At 51.7% G+C, this 27811-nt stretch overlaps 1 protein-coding gene across 4 annotated transcripts; it reads left to right on the forward strand.

Annotated features, from left to right (window-relative positions):
* Window positions 1-8494: 8494 nt before the first annotated feature.
* On the forward strand, window positions 8495-27747 carry runx1t1 (RUNX1 partner transcriptional co-repressor 1). Of its 4 annotated transcripts, none has more exons than XM_076016196.1 (10): window positions 8495-8679; window positions 10885-11126; window positions 13463-13552; window positions 17942-18123; window positions 21756-22018; window positions 22777-22865; window positions 23083-23278; window positions 23528-23596; window positions 25882-26114; window positions 27361-27747. In XM_076016196.1, the coding sequence occupies exons 1-10, from the start codon at window positions 8565-8567 to the stop codon at window positions 27736-27738; spliced, it is 1857 nt and encodes a 618-aa protein (XP_075872311.1). In that variant the 5' UTR covers window positions 8495-8564; the 3' UTR covers window positions 27739-27747. The 4 variants fall into 4 exon arrangements, with proteins under 4 accessions (XP_075872311.1, XP_075872310.1, XP_075872313.1 ...); XM_076016195.1 differs by having other exon boundaries at window positions 8496-8679; window positions 22777-22874; XM_076016198.1 differs by having other exon boundaries at window positions 8496-8679; window positions 25924-26114.
* Window positions 27748-27811: the final 64 nt, after the last annotated feature.

Here is a 27811-nt window from a genome sequence, read left to right on the forward strand (position 1 = left end):
TCGAAGCTTTTAAGATGTTTTTTACTGTTTCTTTCTGCGCAAAGCTGAAGGTTTCTTTGCAGTCGTTCACACTAAAGTGTTGTGTTGTGTTGTGTTGTGTTGTGTTGTGTTGTGTTGTGTTGTGTTGTGTTGAAGTGTCGCCCCGGCTGCTCTGGCTTATTAAAGAACAAGGGGCCTGGTTTACAACCAGTCTTTTTCTTCCAGCTAACTAAAGTATTTTATTTTGGCGGGGAATTGATTAAACCTTATGGGATTTTTTTTTCTTTCTTTTTTTTTTTTTAGCAGCAAGGTTGAGTTTCTGCCAGTATTTTTTGTCTAATCAAAGGAAAAATGGTGCGGCTTTTTTCTTCTTTTCTTCTCTTCTCTTCTTCCTGCATCTTTTTCAAATGAAATCTATGAACTGGAGGTTAAGATGAGAACTGAGTAAAGGACTGATGTGACAGGACAGTTTTTAATGAAATGGCAGTTTGCAAAAAGAATGGAAATTCTCCATCCAAATGAATTCCACTTAGTTTTGTCCCTAAATTTGACTTTTTTCTTCTTAATTTGTTGGAATCTTTGCTGGTTTTGTCACCAGTCGAGGGTTCGAGCAGCGCTGTTGCTCCTGCGATTTTTTTTCCACCGGATGCACAAAAGTTGTCTCTCTTTTTGAGAGGAACATCGCGTTGTTGTGTAGTGTTGTGTTGTGTTGTGTTGTGTTTGTGTTGTGTTGTTTTTCCTGATGGATCCGCTCGGCCGCGTCATTGTGGCAGCCGAGCGTCGAATCGCAGCCGATTGACCAATGGCAGTAGGGGGGCGGGGCCTGTCACCTGGCTGCAGCAGTGAGGAGAAACAGAGGAGGTCCGAGGGGGCGGAGCCTCTGATGCTGCTTCCTGCAGCTGCAGGAGGAGGAGGAGGAGGGTAAAAAAAAGATGGTGAAGATTTGTGTGTGTGTGTGTGTGTGTGTGTGTGTGTGTGTGTGTGTGTGTGTGTGTGTGTGCGTGCGCTCTGTCGTGGCCCATACATCTTCCTGACATGCGGGTGGAGTTTGATGGGACCTGCTCTGCATACCGCTCCATCTGGCTGCTTCTGCTGCCGCCGCTGGTGGTGTGTGTGAGTGTGTGTGTGCACGTACATGTGTGTGGCACGCTCGCTCAGCCGGTGGGAGAGCGAGAGAGAGAGAGAGAGAGCGGTGGAGTGGGATGATGGAGAGGCAGAGGAGGCGTCGCAGCGCGCGCATGCCGATGGATTCTCTCTCTCTCTCTCTCTCTCTCTCTCTCTCTCTCTCTCTCTCTCTCTCTCTCTCTCTGAATCCTAATGGAGCCACCTGTCCCTCACCCCCCACTAGCTCCATCTCCCCCTTCCCTCCCTCCCTCTCTCCCCCAACACCACATCTGCACCCCTCACACGCAGCCCAGTCACCAGCAGCCTCTATCAGCACCGCCTCCTCTCTTCCATTACCTGTCCGTCCCACCCCCGCCTGTGCGTGTGTGTGTGTGTGTGTGTGTGTGTGTACAGACAGGCCACTAGCGGGTCACTGTCAATGCGTTCTGCCCATTACTGGGTAATGATGATGTCTGATGTCTGACTAAGAGGCTCTTTGCTGCTCGCTGTAAATTGTTTCCGCCGCCTCCGGAAGATTCTCCCAGTGTGACTGAGATCCATTGTGGTGCAAGAATGGGAATTTTTATTTTTTTTCCTTTCTATTCTACCGGAGGCCCTCCGCCGCTGTAAGACGTTGACGTCGTGCCTTCTGCGTGCACGGCGGCAGCTTCCGCACCCCCCCTCCGTGAAGCTCCGTGGAGAGGGGGGGGGGGAGAGACGTGGAGGTGATGTCATCGCACAGAGACTCTCAGCATCGCCACTGAGGACAAAACAATAAAGTTTTTTGTTTTTGTTTTTTTTTTAGAATTTGACGTTTGTCTTTTTCCTCACCACAACGTATTGAAGCATTTCTCAAGGACGTCACTCTTCCTCCTTTCTCCTCCTCCTCCTCTTCCTCCTTTCTCCTCCTCCTCCTCTTCCTCCTCCTCCTCCTCCTCAATGCTGCTCATTGCAACAACTTTGTTTTAGCTGAGTGATGTAATTCGCATGTAACCTTGGAAAAAGGCGCACATTGCCGGTCGGCGGTGGATAAAAATCTCCTTTCTTTGAGCTGTAAGGGGCTGAAAGAGCGGCGGCGGCGGCAGCGGGAGGGAGAAGGGGAGGGGGAGGGGGAAAAAATAGGGAGATTTCGCGCAAACGCCGAAGATCACGTAAGCGCGGACGACGCCAAGCGGCTGATGTAAGGGTGAAGACATCCCGGCGAAGGGTCGGCATCAGAGGCCCCGCCCCCGCCTCCTCTTCCAGCATCCGTCTGCAAGCCGGACGGGAAGATTGCGAGCGGATTAAAGTGGGAACAAACAAGCTCACGTCCGCCGGTCTTCACCGGGAGTCGTCCCTTTGAAGTGAGGCGCAGGCATTTCTATTACGTTGAACGCCGGACTCGCTGGCGATGTGTTGCAAGAAGCTGACCGGGGATGGTGCAGATGAAACGCACGCATCGCACCGGGATGATGCCATGGCGGACGTTGCCGATGTTTCTTTGGATCCTATCTCTCAACGTCCGGCCGCTGATGTAAAAGTTTCAAACCTGGAACTCAGATTTTGTTTTATTTTTTCTTTGTTAAAAACAAAAAATAAAGTGTTGAAATCGAGCCGTGTTGAAAAAGCTGCGCGGAAGCATTAAAATCCCAACGTGAGCTGCTATGCTATGCTATGCTATGCTATGCTATGCCGCTACCGTGCTGCTGTCGAGCCCTCAGACGAGTCGGACCGGAACCACCAAAGAAGGAGGTTTTCCATTAACGGCACATCCACTGTGCACGTAATCCCGGCTCTGTGTAGACAGAGAGCCAATAAAGCCGCCCCACCTGGGAGCTCCTAACTCAGTCTGATATCAGTGTAATTGCCCCAGGCACATGCAGTGTGATCGCCGCTGCTACAGTACAGCAAATACATTTCATGAGGCGTCGTTAGAGTGCAGTGCAGTGCAGACGAAAAAGCTTCTCCTTAATCTCCAGTCAGGCACGTGGCTCCCTCCGCAACTCCCATCCTCCCCCCCCTCCCCCCCCTCCCCCCTCCTCCCCCTCCTCACCCTCGCCGTGTGGCTCTCAATCCATTAATTCCTGGACAACGGCGCTTCTGAGGAGTCGTAAAGCCGCTTGGACTCGATCAAAAGCACTCACTCACTTCTTCCTCCTCTTTATTTTTTTTTTTCCTCATCACGGCTCAATACCTGAAGTATCTCTGCTGCCTCCGCCGGTCAGAGGTCTGACACGAGGCCCCGCCCACCACCGCCTGCCGCCGAAGCGCTAACGGGCCTAATAAATGGACGATAGCCGCCGCCGCTGCCACGCATTAAGTCCGGCCATTAACTTTTAAGCGGCGCGCTCGGCTCGGAGCAGACGTCCAACTTTGTTTTCTCAAGGTTGTTTAAGGCGGTCGAGCTTTTTAGACGTCAATTATGCATGACGGCCGCCAGCGCCGGCGGCTGTTTTTCCGCCCCTGTTAGCGTCGGCCCTCGTCTGACCGGGCCGGCTGTAAATGTTGCGCTTTGCCTCATGAAAATTGATAGCGTGCGTGCGCGCGCGCGCGCACACACACACACACACACACACACACACACACACCAGGAGCTGCTTGAAATGCCTCAGTTGTAAGACTTGTATTTGTTTTTTGTTTTTTAAATTAGCCTGTTTGTGAGTTTTGTTGAGTTTTTTTTGCTATTGATCCGAACTGTGAGCGTGCGAGCGTGAGTGCGAGCGCGTGGCCCCTCCTTGGTTGGCGTGAAGCCATTGATTTTATTCTGCTCGTGTGTACTGCAGTGTTTTCAATCTCGTGACTGGCAGACTGAAAAAAAAACCCTCTGTGCACCTGTGTGTGTGTGTGTGTGTGTGTGTGTGTGTGTGTGTGTGTGTGTGTGTGTGTGTGTGTGTGTGTGTGTGTGTGTGTGTGTGTGTCCTCTCTGTGTGCGCTTTCGATGACATTTTCACTGGTGTGCGACAGAGTGTCGGTGCACACATTGATTTTTTTTTTTTTGCAGCGCTTTCATTCTCCATCCTCCGTCCCCTCCGAGTGTCAATGTGTTTATGTCTCTCTCATCTGTAAACACCGTCGGCGACTCGCCAGCGCTCGCAGCGCCGGCCCACAGATGAGGCGGAGCTTCTTCTCCCCCCACCCCCAACCCCTCTCCCACCCCCCCTCTCTATTTAAACAGCAAGTGAGGGCAGATTTTGTGTTTAGTGCTAACTTTTAGCCGCTTAGCCGAAGTAACATTTTGACTGCAGAGAATTCCTAGAACACATCCATCTTCAAAAACTCCCCTCTGACCTGCAGTCAGCAAGTCAGAGTCCGACTGGGCCAATCAGAGGAAGAGGGGGTGGGGCTTCAGCCAAGCTGCTGCGAGCTCGCAACACAACACAACACAACACAACACAACGCTGGACAACTCTTCTTTCGGCGGAGCCACCAGTCAAACTTAGCGTAGCTAACGTAGCTAACGTAGCTAAACAACGTTCAGCTCAAACCAACACAACAACCGACCAACCGCATCCTTCTATCTACCGGCCAATCCAATCAGAAGGCCGACAGTGGAGGCGGAGCTCCCTGACCAAGGCAGTGGGGATAAGTGAAGCCATGTGTGGTGACGCCTCAGCGGTCGCATGCAGGCCTCAAGTTGTTTGACTTGAAAATGATAAATTGCCTCGGCCTCCTGTCAGCCGGCCGTTGTTTTTCCTTCTTTTTTTTTCATTCCCTTCATAGAGCTTCTTTTTTTTTTTTCTTTTTTTAGACGAGCGTTTAGCGAATGGCAGTCGGCAGTGAGATGGGAAGCTTTCCAGGGGCAATTTTCAAACCGTTTACAATAAAAACAGGCCTATCCAAAGCTCTTCACTTCAGAGCCGTGGCAGCAGACTGGGCCTCCACTTTCCAGAGGAAAGCGGAGGAAACAGTTCTTCTTTTATTTTTTTATGTCCAGGCTGCTGCCACTATGTCACTGTTCACTTGTGTTGCTCTCTACCGCTCATCCTGCAACTGCACGGGTTTAAAGTGGTGCACATCCATTTAGAGAAGCTCCAGTTGTCAGTGCTGAGGGCTCAGCAGGTGTTAAAGAGAGGCGAAGAAGAAGAAGAAGAAGAAGAAGAAGAAGAAGAGACTGCTAGCTCATGGAGATTAGCAAGTCGTTCTTCTTCTCCTGCTGACTGGTTCTTCTAAACTCTGTCAAACTGGGAGTCTTGAGCTGCTGCCACCTACTGGCCCAACTGGGTGCAAATGAATGCGATTGGCCCTCTTTGAGTACGATAGGGACGGTTCATCCAATCACTTTCCAAGCTTCACTTCATGTTCCTTCCTATTCCAAATTTTGGAATTATCCCCCCGCCCCCGCCCCCCCCTCTCTCTCTGTCTCCGTGGGTTCTTTACCGTATGGAAATGTGAAATGAATGCAACAGACGTCAGGTGCTTGCAGGCTGTTGCATCATTCACCTGAGACGTCCAGTCTGACCTCCAGGAGCGGTCGGACTTCCTGCTTCTGAGCGCCGCTCCGGGTTCTCCAGCCGGTCCAGTTGCTCCACGGTGCTGGGAGGCGGTTACAGGTTGCATCCTCCTCCTCAGGAAGTCTGTCTGCCCGTCTGTCCATTTGTCCGTCCGTCTGTCTGCCTGGTGAGAACAGAGAATGGTTTGATAGTGGGTTGTTTTACCTACTTCCTGTTTGGGAGGAGTTCTATTTGCAAATGAGATCTTCTGGGGGATGAGAGGAGACGCACGTCCAGTCCAGTTCAGGCGCTCCTCTTTCATCTCTGCGTTTTCCACTTTGAAACACGGCCCTGTCTGTGTGTGTGGTGTGTGTGTGTGTGTGTGTGTGTGTGTGTGTGTGTGTGTGTGTGTGTGTGTGTGTGTGTGTGTGTGTGTGTGCTCCCCTGCGAGCATTTCCTCCAATTTGCATCATTCCCTGAAAATGTAAACACGCCAACTTTTTCCAATGACGCCGGTCAGCCCTGTTCCCTTCATCACACTCCTCTCCTCCCCTCTCCTCTCCTCCCCTCTCCTCGCCTCTCCTCCTGTCTTCTCCTCTCCTCTCCTCTCCTCCTGTCTTCTCCTCTCCTCTCCTCCCTCTCCTCTCCTCCTGTCTTCTCCTCTCCTTTCCTCTCCTCCCCTCTCCTCCTGTCTTCTCCTCTCCTCTCCTCCTGTCTTCTCCTCCTGTCTTCTCCTCTCCTCTCCTCCTGTCTTCTCCTCCTGTCTTCTCCTCTCCTCTCCTCCTGTCTTCTCCTCCTGTCTTCTCCTCTCCTCTCCTCCTGTCTTCTCCTCTCCTCCCTCTCCTCCCTCTCCTCCTGTCTTCTCCTCTCCTCTCCTCTCCTCCTGTCTTCTCCTCCTGTCTTCTCCTCCTGTCTTCTCCTCTCCTCTCCTCCTGTCTTCTCCTCTCCTCCCTCTCCTCTCCTCTCCTCCTGTCTTCTCCTCTCCTCTCCTCCCTCTCCTCTCCTCCTGTCTTCTCCTCTCCTCTCCTCCTGTCTTCTCCTCTCCTCCCTCTCCTCTCCTCCTGTCTTCTCCTCTCCGCTCCTGTCTTCTCCTCTCCTCCTGTCTTCTCCTCTCCTCTCCTCCTGTCTTCTCCTCTCCTCCCTCTCCTCTCCTCCTGTCTTCTCCTCTCCGCTCCTGTCTTCTCCTCTCCTCCTGTCTTCTCCTCTCCTCTCCTCCCCTCTTCTCCTCTCCTCTCCTCTCCTCTCCTCTCCTCTCTCCTCCTCTCCTCTCCTCCTGTCTTCTCCTCTCCTCTTCTCCTCTCCTCTCCTCTCCTCTCCTCTCCTCTCTCCTCCTCTCCTCTCCTCCTGTCTTCTCCTCTCCTCTTCTCCTCTCCTCTCCTCTCCTCTCCTCTCCTCTCCTCTCCGCTCCTGTCTTCTCCTCTCCTCCTGTCTTCTCCTCTCCTCTCCTCCCCTCTTCTCCTCTCCTCTCCTCTCCTCTCCTCTCCTCTCTCCTCCTCTCCTCTCCTCCTGTCTTCTCCTCTCCTCTTCTCCTCTCCTCTCCTCTCCTCTCCTCTCCTCCCTCTCCTCTCCTCCTGTCTTCTCCTCTCCGCTCCTGTCTTCTCCTCTCCTCCTGTCTTCTCCTCTCCTCTCCTCCCCTCTTCTCCTCTCCTCTCCTCTCCTCTCCTCTCCTCTCTCCTCCTCTCCTCTCCTCCTGTCTTCTCCTCTCCTCCCTCTCCTCTCCTCCTGTCTTCTCCTCTCCTCCCTCTCCTCTCCTCCTGTCTTCTCCTCTCCTCCCCTCTTCTCCTCTCCTCTCCTCTCCTCCTCTCCTCTCCTCCTGTCTTCTCCTCTCCTCCCTCTCCTCTCCTCCTGTCTTCTCCTCTCCTCTCCTCCTGTCTTCTCCTCACCTCCCTCTCCTCTCCTCCTGTCTTCTCCTCTCCTCTCCTCCCCTCTTCTCCTCTCCTCTCCTCTCCTCCTCCCTCTCCTCTCCTCTCCTCTCCTCTCCTCTCCTCTCCTCTCCTCCTGTCTTCTCCTCTCCTCTTCTCCTCTCCTCTCCTCTCCTCTCCTCTCCTCTCCTCCTGTCTTCTCCTCTCCTCTTCTCCTCTCCTCTCCTCTCCTCTCCTCTCCTCTCCTCTCCTCTCCTCCTGTCTTCCTCTCCTCCTCTTCTCTCCTCTCCTCCCTCCATTCACACCTTCGCTGATGTCTCCATCTTTTCGCCCGCCCTGGTGTCCTGCTGGAGCTCAGCTCGCTTGACTAAAGCACTTAGTCACGGTGCAGCAGCAGCGGCAGCGGCAGCCGCAGCCCTCAGACAGGCCGTGCTAACGGGCTTAAAGCGTCCTCGCTCTCCTCACACGCCACCGTTTCTCTTTCATCTCCGCTCGGCTCAACGTCGGGGATCCGAACAAACAGCCGGCGACGGAGGAGCAGCGACATTTAACAACTTTGTGAAGATGCGCAACACACCACACACAAGAAAATCTGCTTCAATAAAGTCTCTTTTCCCGGGAGTAATTTGGGGCGCTTTTATTTCTGTGATGGGCGACTGGGCTGATGTGAGGGAAGTGGCCGTGTTCCGTGTTGCGTCCTCCTCGTCATTCAGCCGCTTCACGCCACCTTTCTTCCTCTGCACGGCGATGAAAAACAAGCTCCTCCTCCTTCGTGAGAAACTCATTTCCGGGCGCTCAATTTTTCTCATTTCCAAACAAAAACTTTGCCGGCTGCCGAGCGCACGGAGCTGATAAAATGGAGAAGGAAAGTGTTTCTGTGCCTCTCGCCGTCTCACACACAATATGGATGAAAGCCGCTTGTGCCTTGTTTTGATTGATTTATTTATTTTATTTTTTGTCCTCTTTCGGGAAGAAAATGGATTATCGACGTGTTGCATTCACAGGCGGCGTCCCAGCCGAACACGGATGCTGCAAGAACATCCGGATAAACAAGCCGCTTGTTAGCATCTTTTGAATGCTAATGGGCAAACGCCTCGTTGGCGCCACCTTCGGGCGGTCAGCGTTGTGTGTGGGGCTGTACCGGCTGAACTCATGCAGCGTCCGTGTCTCTTTGCCGCCCCCTGCAGATCGCACTGGGAAGCTCTCCACCATGCCCGACTCACCTGCGGATGTCAAGACACAGTCCAGGTTGACCCCTCCCACCATGCCTCCGCCGCCCAGCACGCAAGGAGCACCGCGCAGCAGCTCCTACACACCCACCACACGTGAGTTCTCCTCTTGTGTCCATGTCTCGGGGTTCACGACGCCATCGCTCTTTCTTTAGCTTCCTCGCTAACGAATCCGGTGCCTGTTAGCGGGTGTTGGAGTCGTTGTGTTGATGTCGCGGGATGCTAACAGACGTTGGCGCTAATTGCAAGCGCAGCAATACACACACACACGCTGATGCTCGACTGCCAGCGGCGCTGTATCTTCCTGCATGATGTTAGCAAGTTTGTCCGTTTGGACGCAGCTTTGACAGCAGCCAGCAGTGCGATGCGATGGCGCAGCACAGACAGACACAGGTTGATGTTAGCTGGCACGGTGAAAGGTTGCATGGACCAAAACAAAAAAACCTGGAGGCCTCGGCAAAGAGTTTTAATCAGTCAACAATAAATCAATGTTACATTCACTTCTTCTATTATCATGTCAGTATTTAGTGTTGATTTGAATGCCGCTAGTTGATTTTTATTTATTATGATAATTCTTATTTTATAGTTATAGTTATAGCTTAAATTCTCTGCCTCTGTGAAACTCCAGAGCTGTCCCGTGGGTCAGGATCAACGCCACTGTGGTCCTGTGAGATACTGGACGAACTTTCCCCTCGTACACACGGCTGACTGTCTCTGTTCAAAAGGTGAAACGTGGACTCGCTGCTGTTCAGTGCGTCGAGCAGCGTCGCCCGATCAGCGGCAGCTAAAAATAAACAAATAAACAAATAAACAAACAAACAATCCCGTCGACAAAATTCATTAGCGCTGGAGCGCCGCTGGATGGCTGCCACGCCGCCTTGAGTCGCACGCCGGCATTCAGTCAGCATTCAGAAGTGCACAGTTAACCACTTCCATGGAGAGCACTAGAATCCAAAGACCCGCCGCTCAAAGTGGCCCCGGCACTCCAGGCTCGATTAGCCGAGCCGAGTGCCGCGCCGCCGTGTTGTTGTTGGTGTTGTTTGCGTCTCCACTTCCTGGTTTCTTCATGGTCTTTAACTTCCACTGGCTTGTCTCTTCCGCGACACGCCACAATTACTGTTGCCCCGCCCCCAGAGGTTTTATTCTTTTTTTTTTTTAACAAAGCCGTCCGCTTTGATTCGCCGCCACGGTTGTTAGCGGACGCACTTGCAGCGGCGTTGGACGGCGGCCAGAGGGGGAGTGTGCGGATCCCCGGTCGAAAGCTAATCTCATTAGAGAGAAACAGAGAGTGTCTCTTTGTATACAAACTCCCCCTCCACACACACACACACACCACCAGTGGCAGCGCAGGGGGGGGTCATGCCGCCCTCGGTCCCGCCCACCCCGGCTTGTTTAGGCTGCTTGGAAGGAAGAAGAAGAAGAAGAAGAAGCAGCAGCAACATGTCGGGGATCAAACGAGCCCCCGGTGATTGGAAACAAATGTGGAGGATTGTGAATGTTTTCAGAAGGGAATGTAAATCTCCTCAAAATTAGCGGTCGGGTTTCGGCGAGGCTAACGTTTTTTTTTGTCGCTTAGTGATTCTTTTTTTCTTCTTTTTTTTTCCCCCACAGAGATTTCATAGCAGCGGCGGCGGCTGATAGACTGTTGACATTGCGGAAAGTTTAGCCTCATTGTGTCCTAGATAGCATCCCAGATGGCCTGATTCTGTCAGGAAATTACCTCTCCTTCTTCTTCTGCTACTTTTTTTCTTTTTAAAAACTGTGAATTGTATCCAGATGTTGAAAACATCTATGGGTGATAGATGATGACATCTCGCTTTCTTCTCAGTGCAAACGCACTTTGCGCAAAATAGAAAAAGTGTTCCCTTAAATGAGTGCGCAATTTTGGTTGCCAGCCTTGGATAGCTAGCCAGCTAACCTGCTAGCTAACACAAAGGCACCACTGTGCTGCATCACCGACATGGTATTTGTTGAAGGAATTCCATTTGACAAAAGACAAAGAACAAAATAATGTGACTTTTCGTTAAAGCAATTTCTTTGTGAGCTAGCTAGCTAGCTAGCACTAGCACTAAGCACCTCATGCTTTTATTTATTTATTATAGGTTTGTGTCTGTTTTTTTCCTTTTCACTGTTGGAATGAATGTATGCAGCTGACCACCTGAATTTCCTTCGGAATTAATAAAGTTTTATCTATCTATCTAGCTATCTATCTATCTATCTATCTAGCTATCTAGCTAGCATGCAATTAAGTTAGTTCGGTGCACAACTTGTAACACGCTCCCTCTCTTCCCCCCCTTGCAGTGAGCAACGGCAGCAGTCACTCTCCCACGGCGCTCAACGGCGCCCCCTCCCCACCCAACGGCTACAGCAACGGGCCAAGCTCCTCCTCCTCGTCCTCGCTGGCCAACCAGCAGCTGCCGCCGGCCTGCGGCGCCCGGCAGCTCAGCAAGCTCAAGCGCTTCCTCACCACCCTGCAGCAGTTCGGCAACGACATCTCGCCCGAGATCGGCGAGCGCGTCCGCACGCTGGTGCTCGGCCTGGTGGTGAGTATCCGCCACTGCGCCCCTCGCTTTGCAGAGTTCACCTGGAATCCTTCTCATGAGTAGTGGGCCTATAGGTCCCAGTATCAGTCACATTGACTGCACCAGTAGCAGTGTTATGTTGGTGATATCGATAGCGTCATCCGCGTGGTGCTTCTTGTGATATTGATCATATTGATCTGAACCTTAAACTACCGCAGGCTTCCCCGTTATGTCGGAAAAGAATTCAGCCGTTCTTTGTGAAGAAGCTGAAGAAGAAGAAGAAGAAGAAGAAGAAGAAGAAGAGTGTGTTTTTTTTTTTAATTGCCTGAAAAACTGAATTCTGTCCTGGGTTTTGCACCGACAACACTTTAAGATCACGACGAGTTCTGGCGATGGCGGCCACTGCTGGTGAAAAAGTATAATTACGTTAACGTTTCGTATCAGTATTTGCCGAAGTTTGGCTCAGCGGCACCTTCAGCCGCAGTAACCCGGCGCTGCCAGTAGGTGGCGATGGAAGCAGCCGCGTTGCTGCGGCTGATCCCTGCGACGGCAGTTAGCGAATCACGTGCGAGGTGGCGGCAGAGTGCGACAAAAAACAAAAAAAAAGAGTGAAAACAGCGGTGGAGGTAAAGATGGAGTTGGTGTTGCACAGCCGCTGAGGACCTTCACGCAACACCTGGAAACACTGGCCTGCTGTCAGAGAGACAGTGCACATTAAATATGGACACACCGAGCTTCCGTAGTGCAAAGCTGTGCGTCAGCACGACAGTGAGGCTCCTGAGGGCTCTTCTTCTTTATTCGTCTTTTTTTCCTTTTTTTTTCTTCTCATCCACGCAAACGCTGGCAAAGCGTCTCAAACCTTTTGTTTTCAAATAGCGAAGAAAGAAAACAGAATAACGGCGGCGGCGGCGGCGGCGGCAGCGGCAGCTTTGTGTCTGCAAAGCGCAAAAACCAAAAAAACCAAAGGAAAAACAAACCCGGCGACGCTCGGCGGGTTTGTTTTTCCTCCTTTTCTTCCCTCGCTTTCTGCCTCCAATCAGAGGCTGCAGCCCGCCGACACGCCGGCTGACATGACAGCCGCCGCCGTGGTTACACGGAGGATGTGAGCGCACGTAGAGGAAGTGATGGCGAGGGGGAGGGGGATGAGGAGGGAGGAGGGGGGGGGGAGGTTTTTTTTTTTTTTTTTTTAATTAGCCTCACTGAGCCCGGCCTCCTTTTGGCTCAGGCCGTGTTTATTTTCCTCCCTCGCCGTCTGCCTCCCTCCCTCCTCCCCCCCCCACCCCCCTGTTCCCTCCCCCACCCCATCCCCCCTCCCCCCTCCACCGCCTTATTGAAAAGAGTGACACCGTTAATTAGCTCGCTGTGCGCCGGCTCGGGAGGTTTTTTCCGCTGGCTGTCAAGAAACGGCAGCGCCGCAATCTGGGCGAACAGATGTAAGACTGAACGCAACAAAACCCAGGTCTGGGAAATCACAGCAAGGAGAGAGAGAGAGAGAGAGAGAGAGAGAGAGGGAGGACACATATCTGCTGCCTCACACTCATTCACTTCATTCTTATTCGTTTGTCTTCTCTTTTCATTCGCTTTTCCTTTCTTTCTTTCCTTTTTTCCCCCTGCTGGTCGTGTTTGCGTGTTGCAGTCGTGCGCTCACCTCACCGTGCATCCTGGGAACGTAGGTTCCCCGTAGGAGAACATTAAAAATAGCGCCGCCGTCTCGTCAGCCGCGAAGGCGAGGTCGCAGGAGAAGAGGGGGAGGAGAAAAAAAGGAGGAGGAAGAGGAGGAAGAGGAGGCGCTTTGGGTGTGAAAGTGTAGGATCTCTCCTGTAGCCGCAGTCCTGCAAAACCCTGACTGTTTTTTGCATTTGTGTGTCTGCACACACACACACACACACACACACACACACACACACACACACACACACGTCAGAACAGAAGCAGGAGGCCAAAAGAAATCTACTGAAACAAAAAGAGAGATAAATAAGACGTCTGAGCGCAGCGACGACTGAAAGCGCCGTGAATAAAACACAGAGTCCTCTTTAATATTTCAGCGTGTTTGCTTTGAATAATAAATTCCCTCTCGTGCGGTGCCTCGCTCCTCCACCACGACGTGCGTTTGTTTTATTAATTGGCGGCGCTCTTCGTCTCGCTCGTCCCGCCGCCGCCGCCGCCACCGCCGCTGCAGCTCCTCCTCCATATGCTTCCCATCAGCGCCGAGCGGAGGGGAAAAAAAATCATAATAAAGCGGCCGAAACATGGAGTGTGGCTTCCAACAGGCGATATTAGCTCCTCCTAATGTCTTCCACATGGCCTGATGTGTTTTCTCTCCTCCTCCCTCTCTTCCCCCTCTCCCTCCGCTCCAGAATTCCACGCTAACCATCGAAGAATTTCACTCCAAACTCCAAGAAGCCACAAACTTCCCCCTGAGACCTTTCGTCATCCCCTTCCTGAAGGTACCAGCACCAGATCATCCCTCCGTCTGTCCGTCTATCTGTCTATCCATGTATCTGTCTATCCGTGTATCCATCTATCCCTCTGTCTGTCTGTCTGTCCCTCTATACACCTATCCATCCATCTATTTATCTATCTACAGTATCTATCTATCCATCTATCTACAGTATCCATCCATCTATCTATCTATCTACAGTATCTATCTATCTATCTATCTATCTACAGTATCTATCTATCTACAGTATCTATCCATCTATCTATCTATCTACAGTATCTATCTATCTATCTATCTATCTACAGTATCTATCTATCTACAGTATCCATCCATCTATCTATCTATCTACAGTATCTATCTATCTATCTATCTATCTACAGTATCTATCTATCTACAGTATCTATCTATCTATCTATCTATCTACAGTATCTATCTATCTACAGTATCTATCCATCTATCTATCTATCTACAGTATCTATCTATCTACAGTATCCATCCATCTATCTATCTATCTACAGTATCTATCTATCTATCTATCTATCTACAGTATCTATCTATCTACAGTATCTATCCATCTATCTATCTATCTACAGTATCTATCTATCTACAGTATCTATCCATCTATCTATCTATCTACAGTATCCATCTATCTATCTATCTACAGTATCTATCTATCTACAGTATCTATCCATCTATCTATCTATCTACAGTATCTTTCTATCTACAGTATCTATCCATCTATCTATCTATCTACAGTATCTATCTATCTATCTATCTACAGTATCTATCTATCCATCTATCTACAGTATCTATCTATCTACAGTATCTATCTATCTATCTATCTATCTATCTATCTATCTATCTATCTTACAGTATCTATCCATCTCATCTTGTATTTGGATTTCTTACTTTTTTTCCCCCTCCTGCTGGTTTCAATTCCACTTTGTTTGTTTCAGTAAATAAAACACTTGTGGTTTGCTCTGGTTCCACTTTGGTCTGCGTCTCCCACTAAGTTGCATTTTCAGCGGCTCGCTGCTCATTTTCAGCCTTACTCCCCCTGCTCACTGCTGCAGTTTGCAGCTCCTGACTGAATGAATGTTGATTGCTGTGTTTTGAGTCTTCTTCCGGCATTCAGGTTCATCAGATATGTGAGGAGGCTGTTAGCCGTTAGCCGTTAGCATGGTGACTTCTCCAGGGTTCTCCAGACTTTAAACCCAGCGATGTTCTGCTGCTTCTTTTTCCACGTTTCAGATGCAGCAGATCTGGTGTCAGCGCTGCAGCCACCATTCCGAAAAGCGCAACTGCCCTTCGTGACATCACAACGGGCAGTTGTGAGTGGTTCCCCCGCCTGCATGCCCAGACAGGTGTTGGCTGCAGCCCGGGAGATTAAAACTGATTCCCGCGAGGCTGAATTTCAATTCTTTAGCTTTTTCTCACCCTCCGTCTTCCCGGCCCCTCCCCCCTTTTCCGTCTCCGCTTTGAGTGACAGCCGTCGGCGATCCAACTTCTTTCATCATCATCGCCATCAACCTCCTGCTTGGATGTCTTGCGGGGGGGGTGAAGAACGGCGCTTGTTTTCCATCTCTGCCGTCCTTCCTCCCCCTGCCGCCGTCTTCCTGCTCGTCTTCCACTCACCTTCCCTCCGTATCTTCCTCCCCTCCCTCCCTCCATCCCTCCGCTCCCCCCTCCCCCACTCGCTGCTCCCCATCCACCGTCTCCTCGCCAGATGGTTGGTGCATCGCTGCGATGGCTGCGGAATCAAAGCAACCCTCCTTCTTTTTTTTTTTTGAAACTTTTTTTTTTCTTCCTACCATCCTCCATCCGTCCATCCCTCCCTCCCTCCCTCCCTCGTTTCTCTTCCCCGCTCTAATTTTAGCGTCTTCCCACCGTGAGCTGTGAAATGCCAGCCGCCATATGGCAGCAGGCGGCAGTCGGAAGGTGCCGCCCGACTTTTATCGGTGTGTCGGCGCAGCAGCAGCAGCAGCAGCAGCAGCAGCTTGTCAGAGCTCCCAGTTTGTCATCACGCTAGTGTTGGCCTCGGCCGACCCCCCCCCCCACCCCTCACCCCCCTCCCTCCCTCCCTCTCTCCCTCCCAACCCACTCTGCTCCTTCACCCTTCTCTTCTCTTCATACCCAAACCGCAAATTGGTTGGGAGCCTTTTACTGGAAGAGGGCAATCAGCGACCGCACAGCAGCAGCACAACACACTGTGTGTGTGTGTGTGTGTGTGTGTGTGTGTGTGTGTGTGTGTGTGTGTGTGTGTGTGTTTCTTTAAAAGTAGAGCTACTGTGGCTGCTGCTGCTGTTGTTGTTGTGAAGAGGCCAGAGGATTTGCAACAAAGTAAAAAAAAAAAAAATTGTGATTTTGCCGCAGCAGCAGCAGAAGAAGAAGAAGAAGGAGGAGGAGGAGGAGGAGGTGTGGCAGGAAGTGGCGGGACATCGAGGGTCCTGCAGGGCAGATGTTTTGGTCAGCAGAACCTCTGGCCCGCATGGAGAGCAACTGGATTTGCTGCATGGAGATTCTTCCAGTGGTTGGAAGTCAAAGGCTGCGTTCAGACTGCAGGCGAATCAGATTCAAATCAGATTCCTTCTCAAATCCCATTCTTAGTGCTGACTGTCCACACTGTGTTGTAGCCAGTGTCCAAATGGGATGTGGTTCTGTTCAGACTGGGCCACATTATTGAGCCATCTGACAGGTTGCTGTAGCAGCGAGGTGGCAGCGGAGGCGTGGCCCAGCGTAGCGTGTAGTGTGTGATGTCATCACATCATTGCGACAGCGGCACTTGTTGCCACACCTGGCCTGGAGTTTGGCTTGAATGGAGCTACTGTATCTCCCCACACACTGAGGAGCCAATGAGGGTCCTCCTCTGTCCAGCGACTGACTGCTGCTCTCTACTGCCTCTGTCTGCTCCATGACGTCGCAGCTCCGCACCTGGAGTGGCGCCCTCTGGTGGCACATTGGCTCGTGCGTTGCTGTAGAGCGACGTCACGGACAGTCAGAACCCATCGCTTTGTTTGGAGCTGTTCACACTGAGACACATCTGACCCAACGCCATTTGAAACCACCTGCAGAAGGTTTCAATCCATTTAGCAAACATTGGATTCCATGTGCTTTGCGACTGTTCACACTGCAATCCGGTTTCAATCAGGATGGGCTAAAAATGGGATGTTGGTTGGCAGTCTGAACCTCCAACCTGAATCTGAACTCAACCTGAAATCCGTCTTGAGAAACTCCGGTGTGGGTTGTTTTCAGTGTTTAGTGATCACATGGCCGAAAAGCCTCCAAAACAATCACCATCTCCTCCTTTGAATATGCCTGGACCAATCAGCAGCTTTCATGGACAGAAGAGGCGGGGCATGTGATCCTCATCCATTCTGCTCTGGATTTGCCGCTGTTGTATTAGTTTGTTTGTTTGTTTGTTTGTTTGTTTGTGAAGATGGCAGTCGGTGAGGAACCCAGGCAGCGTCTCTGCGTCTCTTCACTCAGTGTCCCAGTTCTTGTTAGCGCTGCCGCGTCCTCTGGCTGTCAGGACGACCTGGAGTTAATAACAGTGGAGTTTAATGACCCGACCCCCCCCTCCCGACGGGGTAATTACAATCAGAAGCTATTAACAAGCCATTAAGTCTGGCAGGTGAGGCGGCGGCCGAGGCAGCAGGACGCTCTGGGCCGGGGTTGCCAGTTGAAATCCTGACTGCACCTCTCAGCGCCGTCTGAGAAGCTGTCAACGTCTTCCGGAGATGGAAAACATGACAGACTTTTCTGGGGAACAAAAGCAAAGATAAACCGAGCCCAGATCCAAGAGTGCAGCGCCTCAAAGGGCCCCTGTGATGTTCCCCACGCCGACATCCTCCTCCGCCTTCTTCATTTTCAGCCGCACCTGACGCAAGACTTTCATCTTGTTGCTTCAAAATAAAAAAAAATAAAAACGCAGCCCATCAGGCGTCTTTGAAGCCGAGGCGCTCGTACCTGCGTGACCTGTGATACTCAGGGGGGTGAGAGAGAGAGAGAGAGAGAGGGAGAGAGAGAGGGAGAGGGAGAGGCAGAGAGAGCCGCCGCCGAGTTCTCCAGGCATTAATGCACCGCGGGTCACAGGAAGTGGTGGCGCTAATGAGTAAACAGGGCCGAAGGTCCCGCTGAGATGGAAGAGATGGATTCCTCGTGTCCTGGTGTGTGTTTCTGAGCTTGGGTCAGATCATCGGACAGCAGGTCTGTGTGTCCGAGTCTTTCCAGTAGGTGTTCACAGACGGTTCTGCGTCGACGACTGTGTAACATTCACATCCTTGCATTCCCTCCATTCTGTCTGCAGCCGCGTCTGTTTGTGAACGCAGCCTCTGATGTTTGAAAAAAATAAATCAATAAATCTCTTTCCGTCTTCCGTCCTGTTTTTTTTTTCCAGGCCAACCTGCCGCTCCTGCAGAGGGAGCTGCTGCACTGCGCCCGGCTGGCCAAGCAGAACCCGGCCCAGTACCTGGCCCAGCACGAGCAGCTGCTGCTGGACACCAGCACCACGTCGCCGGTGGACTCGTCCGAGCTGCTGCTGGACGTCAACGAGAACGGCAAGAGGAGGACGCCGGACAGGTGAGTCCGAGTCTGAGTCCAAGTCCGAGTCTGAGTCTGAGTCTGAGTCTGAGTCTGAGTCTGAGCCTGAGTCTGAGCCTGAGCCCGAGTCTGAGCCTGAGCCCGAGTCTGAGCCTGAGCCCGAGTCTGAGCCTGAGCCTGAGTCTGAGCCTGAGTCTGAGCCTGAGCCCGAGTCTGAGCCCGAGTCTGAGTCTGAGCCTGAGTCTGAGTCTGAGCCTGAGTCTGAGCCTGAGCCCGAGTCTGAGCCTGAGCCTGAGTCTGAGCCTGAGCCCGAGTCTGAGTCCGAGTCTGAGCCCGAGTCTGAGTCTGAGTCTGAGCCTGAGCCTGAGCCTGAGCCCGAGCCCGAGTCTGAGCCCGAGTCTGAGCACGAGTCTGAGCCTGAGTGAGGCACACACACACACACACACACGGCCAGGCTGAGCCAATCCCAGGCAACGGTGCGATGTGCTAATGTGTGTGTGGGAAGCGAGCCACCAGGCCTCATGACGCGCTCAGTTGGACGTCTCGGCTCCCGACTCCTGATCGTAATGGGCCAGAACTGACGACACACACACACACACACACTCTCTCTTGCTCACAGACAATTAAAAGCGTTAATGTGTCAATAAATGGGTATTTATCCGTCCGTGTGTGTGTGTGTGTGTGTGTGTGTGTGTGTGTGGGATTCCTCAGGTCTTAGTCACGGCTCCGTGTCTGATGCGTTTTTTTTTTGTTTTTTTTCACCTGCCTTTCTCAGCCAAATCTCTCCATCCGCTCGTTGTCGGAGGCTTTTTTTCATTTTTTTTGCCCAACAAGCTGATGTTCCTCCTCGGTGGACGAGCATCCAGACGTGACATCCAGGAGCAAATAAAATAAATGAATACATAAAAGCAGCTCCGGGCCAGGAAGCGGAGGCCTCACGGACGATTAGCTCGTTCAACACGCTGCTTTTTCAGGGCCAAGCAGTGCAGATTTAATGCGGTGGAGCCGTGTCGGTGTTGGACGTCAACCACGACATCTCAGTCAAAGATCTGAACCTGCAGACAGAGAGGAAATAATCGCAGTCCGGTGCTGCTGCAACACAACAGTTTCTGTGGGGTTTTTTTTTTTTGTAAGTTAGGAAACAATTGCATGCGTAGTCAAAAAGAAAATCGCCTACGGGGTATAATTTTATTTTTTTAATGCAGGCGAAGAAGAAGAAGAAGAAGAAGAAGAAGAAGAAGTAGAAAAAGTACTTTTTATATTTGCTGATGGACAAAAAAAAACCTGCAATATTAATAATTCTCACCCCTCGTCTCCCTCCTGCAGTTGAACCTGCAGGCTTTTTTCCTGTAATACCTGCATATTTGTTGGCCCCCTGGTGCATGAAGGTGGGAGGGGGGGAGGGGGGGGGCTTGAGGGAAAAAGTATGAGTGTGTGTGTGTGTGTGTGTGTGTGTGTGTGTGTGAGAGAGAGAGAGAAGTAAGCATCTGTATTCAGTGGGGGAGCAAATGCAGTGTGGCCTGCGCGCATGAATCACCATCGCAGTGAAGAACCTGAGTGTGTGTCATGAATGTGAACCTGTGTGTGTGTGTGTGTGTGTGTGTGTGTGTGTGTGTGTGTGTGTGTGTGTCCGCCTGGGGAGATGAGCCGATAACACATACAGATGAGGCTGCTGCGCCGATACGGCCAGCTAAGCACCTCCTGGATTCTGCTAACGTTGCTCAGCCTCGGCGTTTGGGAATATCGGAATTTTCTTTTGGACAGGAATCCTTAATTACGGACAACAGAGGCCTTTGGCCGCCGCCTGATTAATACCGTCGTCTGCAGCTGCGGGATCAGCAAAAAAAAAAAAAAAAATCTTATTTTATTTTTTTGCCGGACACTATGCTTTTATTTTGGTTTATAGCGCTTCGTTGCGTGTGTGTGTGTGTGTGTGTGTGTGTGTGTGTGTGTGTGTGTGTGTGTGTGTGTGTGTGTGTGTGTGTGTGTGTGTGTGTGTGTGTGGTGCTCACATACTTTAACCTTTGTATTCAATAATCTAAATATCCACCTGGGCCGATGACCTCACTTTGCTTGTTCGGATTTTTATAAACAAATAATAATAATTTATAATAATAATTTCAGTTTTTTTAAAAGTGTGTGTGTGTGTGTGTGTGTGTGTGTGTGTGTGTGTGTTTAGAAAAATACACAAATCCTTGTGTTGCTCGTCATGATATACTGCACGTGTTTTTACTCATGATGATCACAATCTATATACTATAACAATGACAGTCAGTACATGACATGGATTTTTACATGCAAAAGAAGATGAGCACACACATCTGTGTGTGTGTGTGTGTGTGTGTGTGTGTGTGTGTGTGTGTGTGTGGCTGCCTGTAGATGTAAAGTCTTGTTGCATCGAGACGACAGGGAACATAAACGTGCAGTCGGGTGGGGGTGGGTGGATGGGTGGATGAGGAGGAGAGAGATGCAGGGAGCATATGGAGAGTTGTGGATGAGCATTAGGAGCCCATAAAAACAGCTCATTAAGGAGTTCAATCTGTTCATGGAGGAGACGGAGGGGCTGCAGAGGAGAGGAGGGGTGTGTGTGTGTGTGTGTGTGTGTGTGTGTGTGTGTGTGTGTGTGTGTGTGTGTGTGTGTGTGTGTGTGAGCGAGAGAGAGAGCGATGGGAGGGGGTGGAGCGGAGTTTAAGTGCGAACTGACAAGCTGAGAGAACACACACACACACACACACACACCAGGCACACTTTCACACAAAGACACACCTGGCCGGAATCGTCCTCGGAAGCAGACTCAACCCACCTGGTGTGTGTGCACGTGTGTACATGTGCTTGTGTGTGTTCCAGTTGAGAGTGGATGGAGTCCAGCAGGCTGGAGGGAATCTTCCCCAAATCTGTTTCACACATCCATCCGGTTATGAGACAAAATAAAAGTTAAAGTGAAAAATGTATTGTATGAGCCATCAGTCTGTCAAACTCAAGCCCACCAATGCCAAATATCCCACTTTGGTATAAATAAGGTCCATCCATCTATCCATCCATCCATCCATCCGTCCATCCATCTATCCATCCATCCATCCATCCATCTATCCATCCATCCATCCATCCATCTATCCATCCATCCATCCATCTCTCCATCCATCCGTCCATCCATCTATCCATCCATCCATCCATCTCTCCATCCATCCGTCCATCCATCTATCATTCATCTATCATCTATCTATCCATCCATCCATCCATCCATCCATCCATCATCTATCCATCCATCCATCTATCATTCATCTATCATCTATCTATCCATCATCTATCCATCAATCCATCCATCTATCATCTATCCATCCATCCATCTATCCATCATCTATCCATCAATCCATCCATCTATCCATCATCTATCCATCCATCCATCCATCTATCATCTATCCATCCATCCATCCATCCATCAATCCATCCATCTATCATCCATCCATCCATCCATCTATCCATCATCCATCCATCAATCCATCCATCCATCTATCTATCCATCATCAATAGAGCTCAGGTTGGGTCCAGCTAGCAGCTAGCAGTGCAGCTAACCTCTCTCCTCAGCGGCCTCTTCCTTGTCTCCTGCTGTGCTTCCCTGAGCGTCCCTCCACCTGGTGTCTCACCTCCACCTCCACCTCCACCCCCTCCAGAACCAAAGAGAACGGCTTCGAGCGAGACGCCGCCCTGCACCCGGACGTCCACCCCAGCAAGCGGCCCTGCACCATCAGCCCGGCGCAGCGCTTCAGCCCCTCCAACGGCCTGTCCTACCAGCCCAACGGCCTGCCTCACCCGGGGCCCCTCCCCCCGCAGCACTACCGGCTGGACGACATGGCCGTGGCCCATCACTACCGCGACACCTACCGCCACCCCGCCTCCAACCACCGGGAGATCAGGGAGCGACCCCGGCCCATCGGTGAGGAGACCGTGTGACCCCAGTAGGCTCAATCGCCACTGGCCCGGAGGACCCGGCCGGTGGCGAGCTGCTGCTGTTTGCCAGTGGAGAGGACGGCAATGACCTTGGAATGTTTTCCAAAAAATCTCCAAAGAAAAATTGAAAACCATTGGGCCGTCAAATTGGACCAATCAGATTTGAGTAGAATCGAGCTGCAGTAGCTTTGTTGACATGGACACAAACAATCAGAACAAAGGCAGAGCCACAATTTAAAAGTGCTTCATGTAAACACGTCCGTTCTGATCCGATTCGCTCCATTCGGAAAGAAATTCCACTCCGCAAGGGAGAGGCGGTTCATGCCGATCATTATTCCCAATGGCCTGCATGTACACGCCCACTGGGATCCTGTCTTCCTGGTTGGGGTAAAAGAATCTGCACCTGTGCACCTGTGCTACGTCAGCGTGACGCGTTTCCATCTTTGCGGCCAGAACTTCTCCTATTGGCTGCCCTCAATTCCCCCTGAACGTCTCCTATTGGCTGCCCTCAGTGCCCCTGAACGTCTCCTATTGGCTGCCCTCAATTCCCCCTGAATGTCTCTGTCAAAACAGACAAAGTTGATGCAGGGTCGCTTTCTCCCTCCAAAAAAGTCGCTATTCTCCCTGTGGCGACTTTTCTTTTGTTGTTGTCAAAAGTGACTACTGTCAGGTTTAACTCAGCCTGTTCTTCTTTTTCCCTTCTTCGTGTGTGTGTGTGTGTGTGTGTGTGTGTCTCTCGGGCAGGGATGCACACGGGCGGCCGACAGGAGGAAGTGATCGATCACCGGCTGACGGACAGAGAGTGGGCGGAGGAGTGGAAGCACCTTGACCATGTAAGAAAAGTAATAACATTTTTTTATTACTCTCCTCTACTCAGTTACACCTCTGGCAGCCGCTTCTCTTCCTGCCGCCTGTAGTTTGACTTGTAGTTTGACTTTTTTCCGGCACCGACAAATCATCCATATCCAAAAGATTCCCTCGCCGCCACCGGCGCTAAAGCTAACCCAAGCCCCGCCCACTGCCCCTCCCCTTCCCTGCCCTCCCCTCCAGCTGCTGAACTGCATCATGGACATGGTGGAGAAGACGCGGCGCTCGCTGACGGTGCTGCGGCGGTGCCAGGAGGCCGACCGCGAGGAGCTCAACTACTGGATCCGCCGCTACAGCGACGCCGAGGAGCTGAAGAAGGGCGCCACCAGTGGCCAGTCCAGGCAGCAGAGCCCGGCGGCGCAGGAGAACAGCACCTCAGGTGGGCGCGGGACCTGGACTTGGCGCTGATGCTGATGCAGGAGATTGAAGCTCTGCTTCTTTTTTTTTTCACTTGTGTTTTTTTTTTCATTCGTCCCTAAATTGGCAAAGAATACAAATGCTGCGTTTTTATTATTATTTACAGTCCAGCCTTATTCTACTGAGATCGATGGAGTCATTTTTTTTGTTCTTCGCCAGTGGTTTTCTCAGGAGCGACAAAGTTTGTAACCGCTGCGTCTTTCTGCCTCAGAAATCCACCGCGAGCTGCTGCACCGGCCCGTGTCTGGATACGTTCCTGAGGAGATCTGGAAGAAGGCTGGTGAGGGCCGGGCACACACACACACACACACACTCTCACACACACACACTCACACACACACACACACTCAGGCAGGTGGAGAGAATCTTAAAGGGACGGTTGACCGATCTTTACTGTGTCAGTGGAAAGTCTCTGTGTTTCTGAAGCGGTCCAACAGTTCTGGACTTTCACACAGTGGGTCAGAACCTGCTCAGCTGGGCCACCCGGACTCAGAACAGCGGCAGAAAAAGGACCAATGTTAGAAGTGAGGTGAGGAGAAGCCGGAAAAAACGCTGCAGCTTGTTCTCGCTTCTCGGTTCTTCTCGCTTCCCACCCGTTTTTTGCAGTTTGTCGTTTTGTTTTTGGTTTTTTTTTGTCTTTTTTTGCGGCCGCAGGTGTCGCTGCAATCCGCCAAATAAAGCAGAAATGAAATGAAAAAGAAAAAAGGCGAGTGAAGGAATTTCCCAGCGAGGCGCCTCAGGAGTGCTCTCAGTATTCAGCAGCGGTGGATCTGCTTCTTAAAGCCCTCGGAGAAAAAGAAATTGTCCCCCTGCTTGACCGAGCATGATGGCGCGTGAACAAGTAATATGCATTTAAATTGAATTGAGCGCCACCGCCGAGAACTGGAGACCCCACACCCCCCCACACCCCCCACCCCCCACCCCATCCTCCCAACGCACCGCCTTTGATCGATCGACCCATCGAAGGCGTTTGGTGTGTAATCACAATTCCACGCTTCGCACGCCGCCGACAATTTCCATAACCGCCGGGCGGCGCCGCCGCCGCCGCCCGGAGAATCTGCCTGCTGCTAAAAGTTTAGCCCTCATGTTTGTAAATGCAAATTCCGTTTCTACAAAAGAAAATGAGGCGCTGGGAATTTGTCCGACAAGAATTTTCTCTCTTCTCCGTGAGGAGATAGCGGCGGCAGCGGCGGCGGCGGCAGCAGCGGCGGCAGCGGCGGCGGCGGCAGCGGCGGCGGCGGCAGCGGCGGCGGCGGCGGCGGCGGCGGCTAATTTTCATCCTCTGCGGCTTTTCTTCTCACTTGACTCGCATGTTTCCTGAGAGGAGCGGGACTGATGTGAATATATCTATAAATATAGAAGCCCGGAGGGACTGGGGGGGGGGGGAGAGAGAAAAAGATTTTTTTTTTTTTTTAACACACTGAGGCTCACAGTGAATTCATTTGGTTAAAAAAGGAAAGACAGGTAAAATGTTTACAGTTGGTGATAAATATTCAAGCACCTCGCGTGGCGTCCTGCCCCCCCCCCCCCACCCTCCCTCCCTCTCGCTGCTGGGATCACAATGGAAACGCATAATTTAAATATAAATTGCCTGATTTGCATATGCAATTAGTCAACTTACAGGCTTGATGTGGCTGCAAACAAAAAGAAAAACCTGCCGCTGCTTTTGGCGTCGACGTTTAGCTCTGATCTCCCGGTTAACACTGCCCCGCTTATTATTTCTTCCTCCTCCTCCTCCTCCTCCTCCTCCTCCTCAGCCTGTTAGCAGAGTGGCTGGCGGCCGCCGCTGAGACACGCGGACGGGTGCAGGCGCAGCGCTGAAGTGTTTTTGGTGACTAATCACTAAAAGTGTCAGAGTGAAGGAGAGGAGCTGTAATAAAAGGCTCCGCCTGGTAAACACTCCATGACAAGGACTCGCAGACGCAGCTCAGCGTCGGTGGCTTTGCGTTTCCACTGTTTGCTCAAAAACATTCTTTTATTTATTTATTTTTTTTTTCCCGGTGGGAAGGTCGGGAAGGTTGTTTCTCTGAGTGCAGTTTCATTTGGAGGCGCTGCACTGTTTCTAATCCAGCTCAGAACTGCAGGTCTCAGCCAGACGAGGTCCGACGACAACGCTTCCAACACAAGAATTCAGTTTCTTATTCACAAGTTTTCTCATTTTGTCTGATTAACAATTAACCACAAAATAATTTCCATTTGTCGTTTGTGTGCGTCTGATGCAGTCGAACCTTTTGAAACACACACACAAACACACACACGCGCACACACGCACAAATATTTAATGGCATTATTTTGCATTGAGTAAATGTTCAGGGTGTCCGAAAACTTTTTTCCACGACTGCATGACGTCAAAATTGTGAAAAGAACGACCAAGAAATCACATCATGAACAAAGACAGAGCTGCAACGAGAGCAGCAGTCGCTGTTCATGCATGCCACACAGTGTGTGTGTGTGTGTGTGTGTGTGTGTGTGCGCGTGTGTGTGTGCGCGTGTGTTCTGAAATGCATATATGTCTGTGTGTGTGTGTGTGCGTTGGGAGGTGATGCAGTGCGCCTTGTGTTGCAGGTGCAGGAGGCTTGACTCCCTCTGTGTCCACACTCTTTCCAGAGGAGGCGGTGAACGAGGTCAAGCGGCAGGCCGTGTCGGAGCTGCAGAAGGCCGTGTCGGAGGCCGAGCGCAAGGCGCACGAGATGATCAGCAGCGAGCGCGCCAAGATGGAGCGCACGGTGGCCGAGGCCAAGCGGCAGGCGGCCGAGGACGCGCTGTCCATCATCAACCAGCAGGAGGACTCCAGCGAGGTAGGCAAGGGGGGGGGGGGGGGGGGGGGGTGTTTACCAGTCTGCCGCTAATATTCATTATATCATTTGAATTCAATTGAAATGAAATAATAAAATAATAATGTTGTAATAAACCTGAAGAGAATATTTTTCTTTTTGGAATTAATGTTTCAGACCTCATTGATTTCCGCTTTGGATCATCATCATTTTTTTTTTTTTTTTTTTTTTTTTTTTACTCTTGAATTAAGCTGTTGACACAAGAAAACACGTATCCAGAAATATGGCAAAAATATTATGTAAGAATATTTTGCCGAGAAAAAAACGCCTTCAAGCAAATCGATCGATCGATCAATCGATCTATCAATCAATCTTTGAATGTAATGAAATGCTGCTGCAGCAGCGAGGCAGCTTCTGTTGCTCAGGAGGTCGGGCGAGTTGTCCAATGAACGAAAGGCTGGCGGTTCAAAACCAGCTGTCATTGGCTCCTTTCCCACTGGCCCACAAAAACCCCCTTCAACCCGCTAACAGTCGGCAGTGGGTGGCGGTGGGAGGCCAGCGACCCGGGTTCGCATCGCCTTTCATCGGCTCGGCTCCGATCGGCCTGCAGGGTTAAAGCCAGACAACACGTACACTACGCTAGTGTACGTGTTGAGCGCTACGTGCGCTACGTGCTAATACCGCGCCAGTCGCGGCGTCTATCACCAAACAAAGCTCAGACTGAATTCATTCACTGTACCGCAGCTCTGGCAAGACACTGGAATTCCCCAGCTCCTCAAGTCTCAGACCCAACCCGACAGCACACTGGCCACCACCACCACCACCACCGCCGCCGCCGCCGCACTCGCTTCCATGTTGACCTCCGTTGTTTACTTCCCTGAATTCTGTCGCACATCTCGGCGCGACGACGTCAGCAGACACACAGCAGCGCAGGTGGAGACTGCGAGGCTGGCCAGCAGGGGTCACACCCAGCTGGGAAGGGGCCATATGGCAAATGTTAGCAGCTAGCATGTTGTTTGCTACCGCTAATTTCAGTGGGAAAGCAGCAATTGTGTCCTTTGGCGAGAGACTGAAGCCTCGGGGGGCCGTCAGCTGCCACACCTCCATGCAGCTGCGGCTACACACGTAGCTTTCCACCACCAGCGTGAATGAATCAAGGCCTTAATGTGCTGTAAAGTCCAATCTGTCATTAGTTGTGTGAGCATCATCATTTGTCGTGAGTCTGGAGTTTGTGTCGCTAACGCCGCCTCTGTGTGTTTCTGTCCGCCAGAGCTGCTGGAACTGCGGCCGCAAAGCCAGCGAGACCTGCAGCGGCTGCAACACGGCGCGCTACTGCGGCTCCTTCTGCCAGCACAAGGACTGGGAGAAGCACCACCACGTGTGCGGCCAGACGCTGCAGGCGCAGCAGGCGCAGCAGGCGCAGCAGCAGCAGCAGCAGCAGCAGCAGCAGCAGGGCGGCCAGCAGCAGCAGCAGCAGCAGCAGCAGCAGGGGTCGTCGGGGGTCGCGGGGTCGGACACCCCCGCCCCCATCAGCTCCTCCGCCTGCACCCCCAGCAGCGGCAGCGGCAGCCCGGCCGCCACCCCGCCCGCGGCCACGCCCCCCAGCACCCCCTCCTCCTCCTCCGCCCTGGACGGCACGCCGCGCTAACCGCGGGGAGGGGGGCCCACCTCTGCCCCCCCCCTCACCCCCCCCCACCTCTCACTCACACAGCATGACTGTC

This window comes from Nelusetta ayraudi, unplaced genomic scaffold, assembly GCF_046127955.1.
Source record: "Nelusetta ayraudi isolate G7.1 ecotype Tasmania unplaced genomic scaffold, CSIRO-AGI_Nayr_v1 ptg000219l, whole genome shotgun sequence".
Lineage (NCBI taxonomy): Eukaryota > Metazoa > Chordata > Actinopteri > Tetraodontiformes > Monacanthidae > Nelusetta > Nelusetta ayraudi.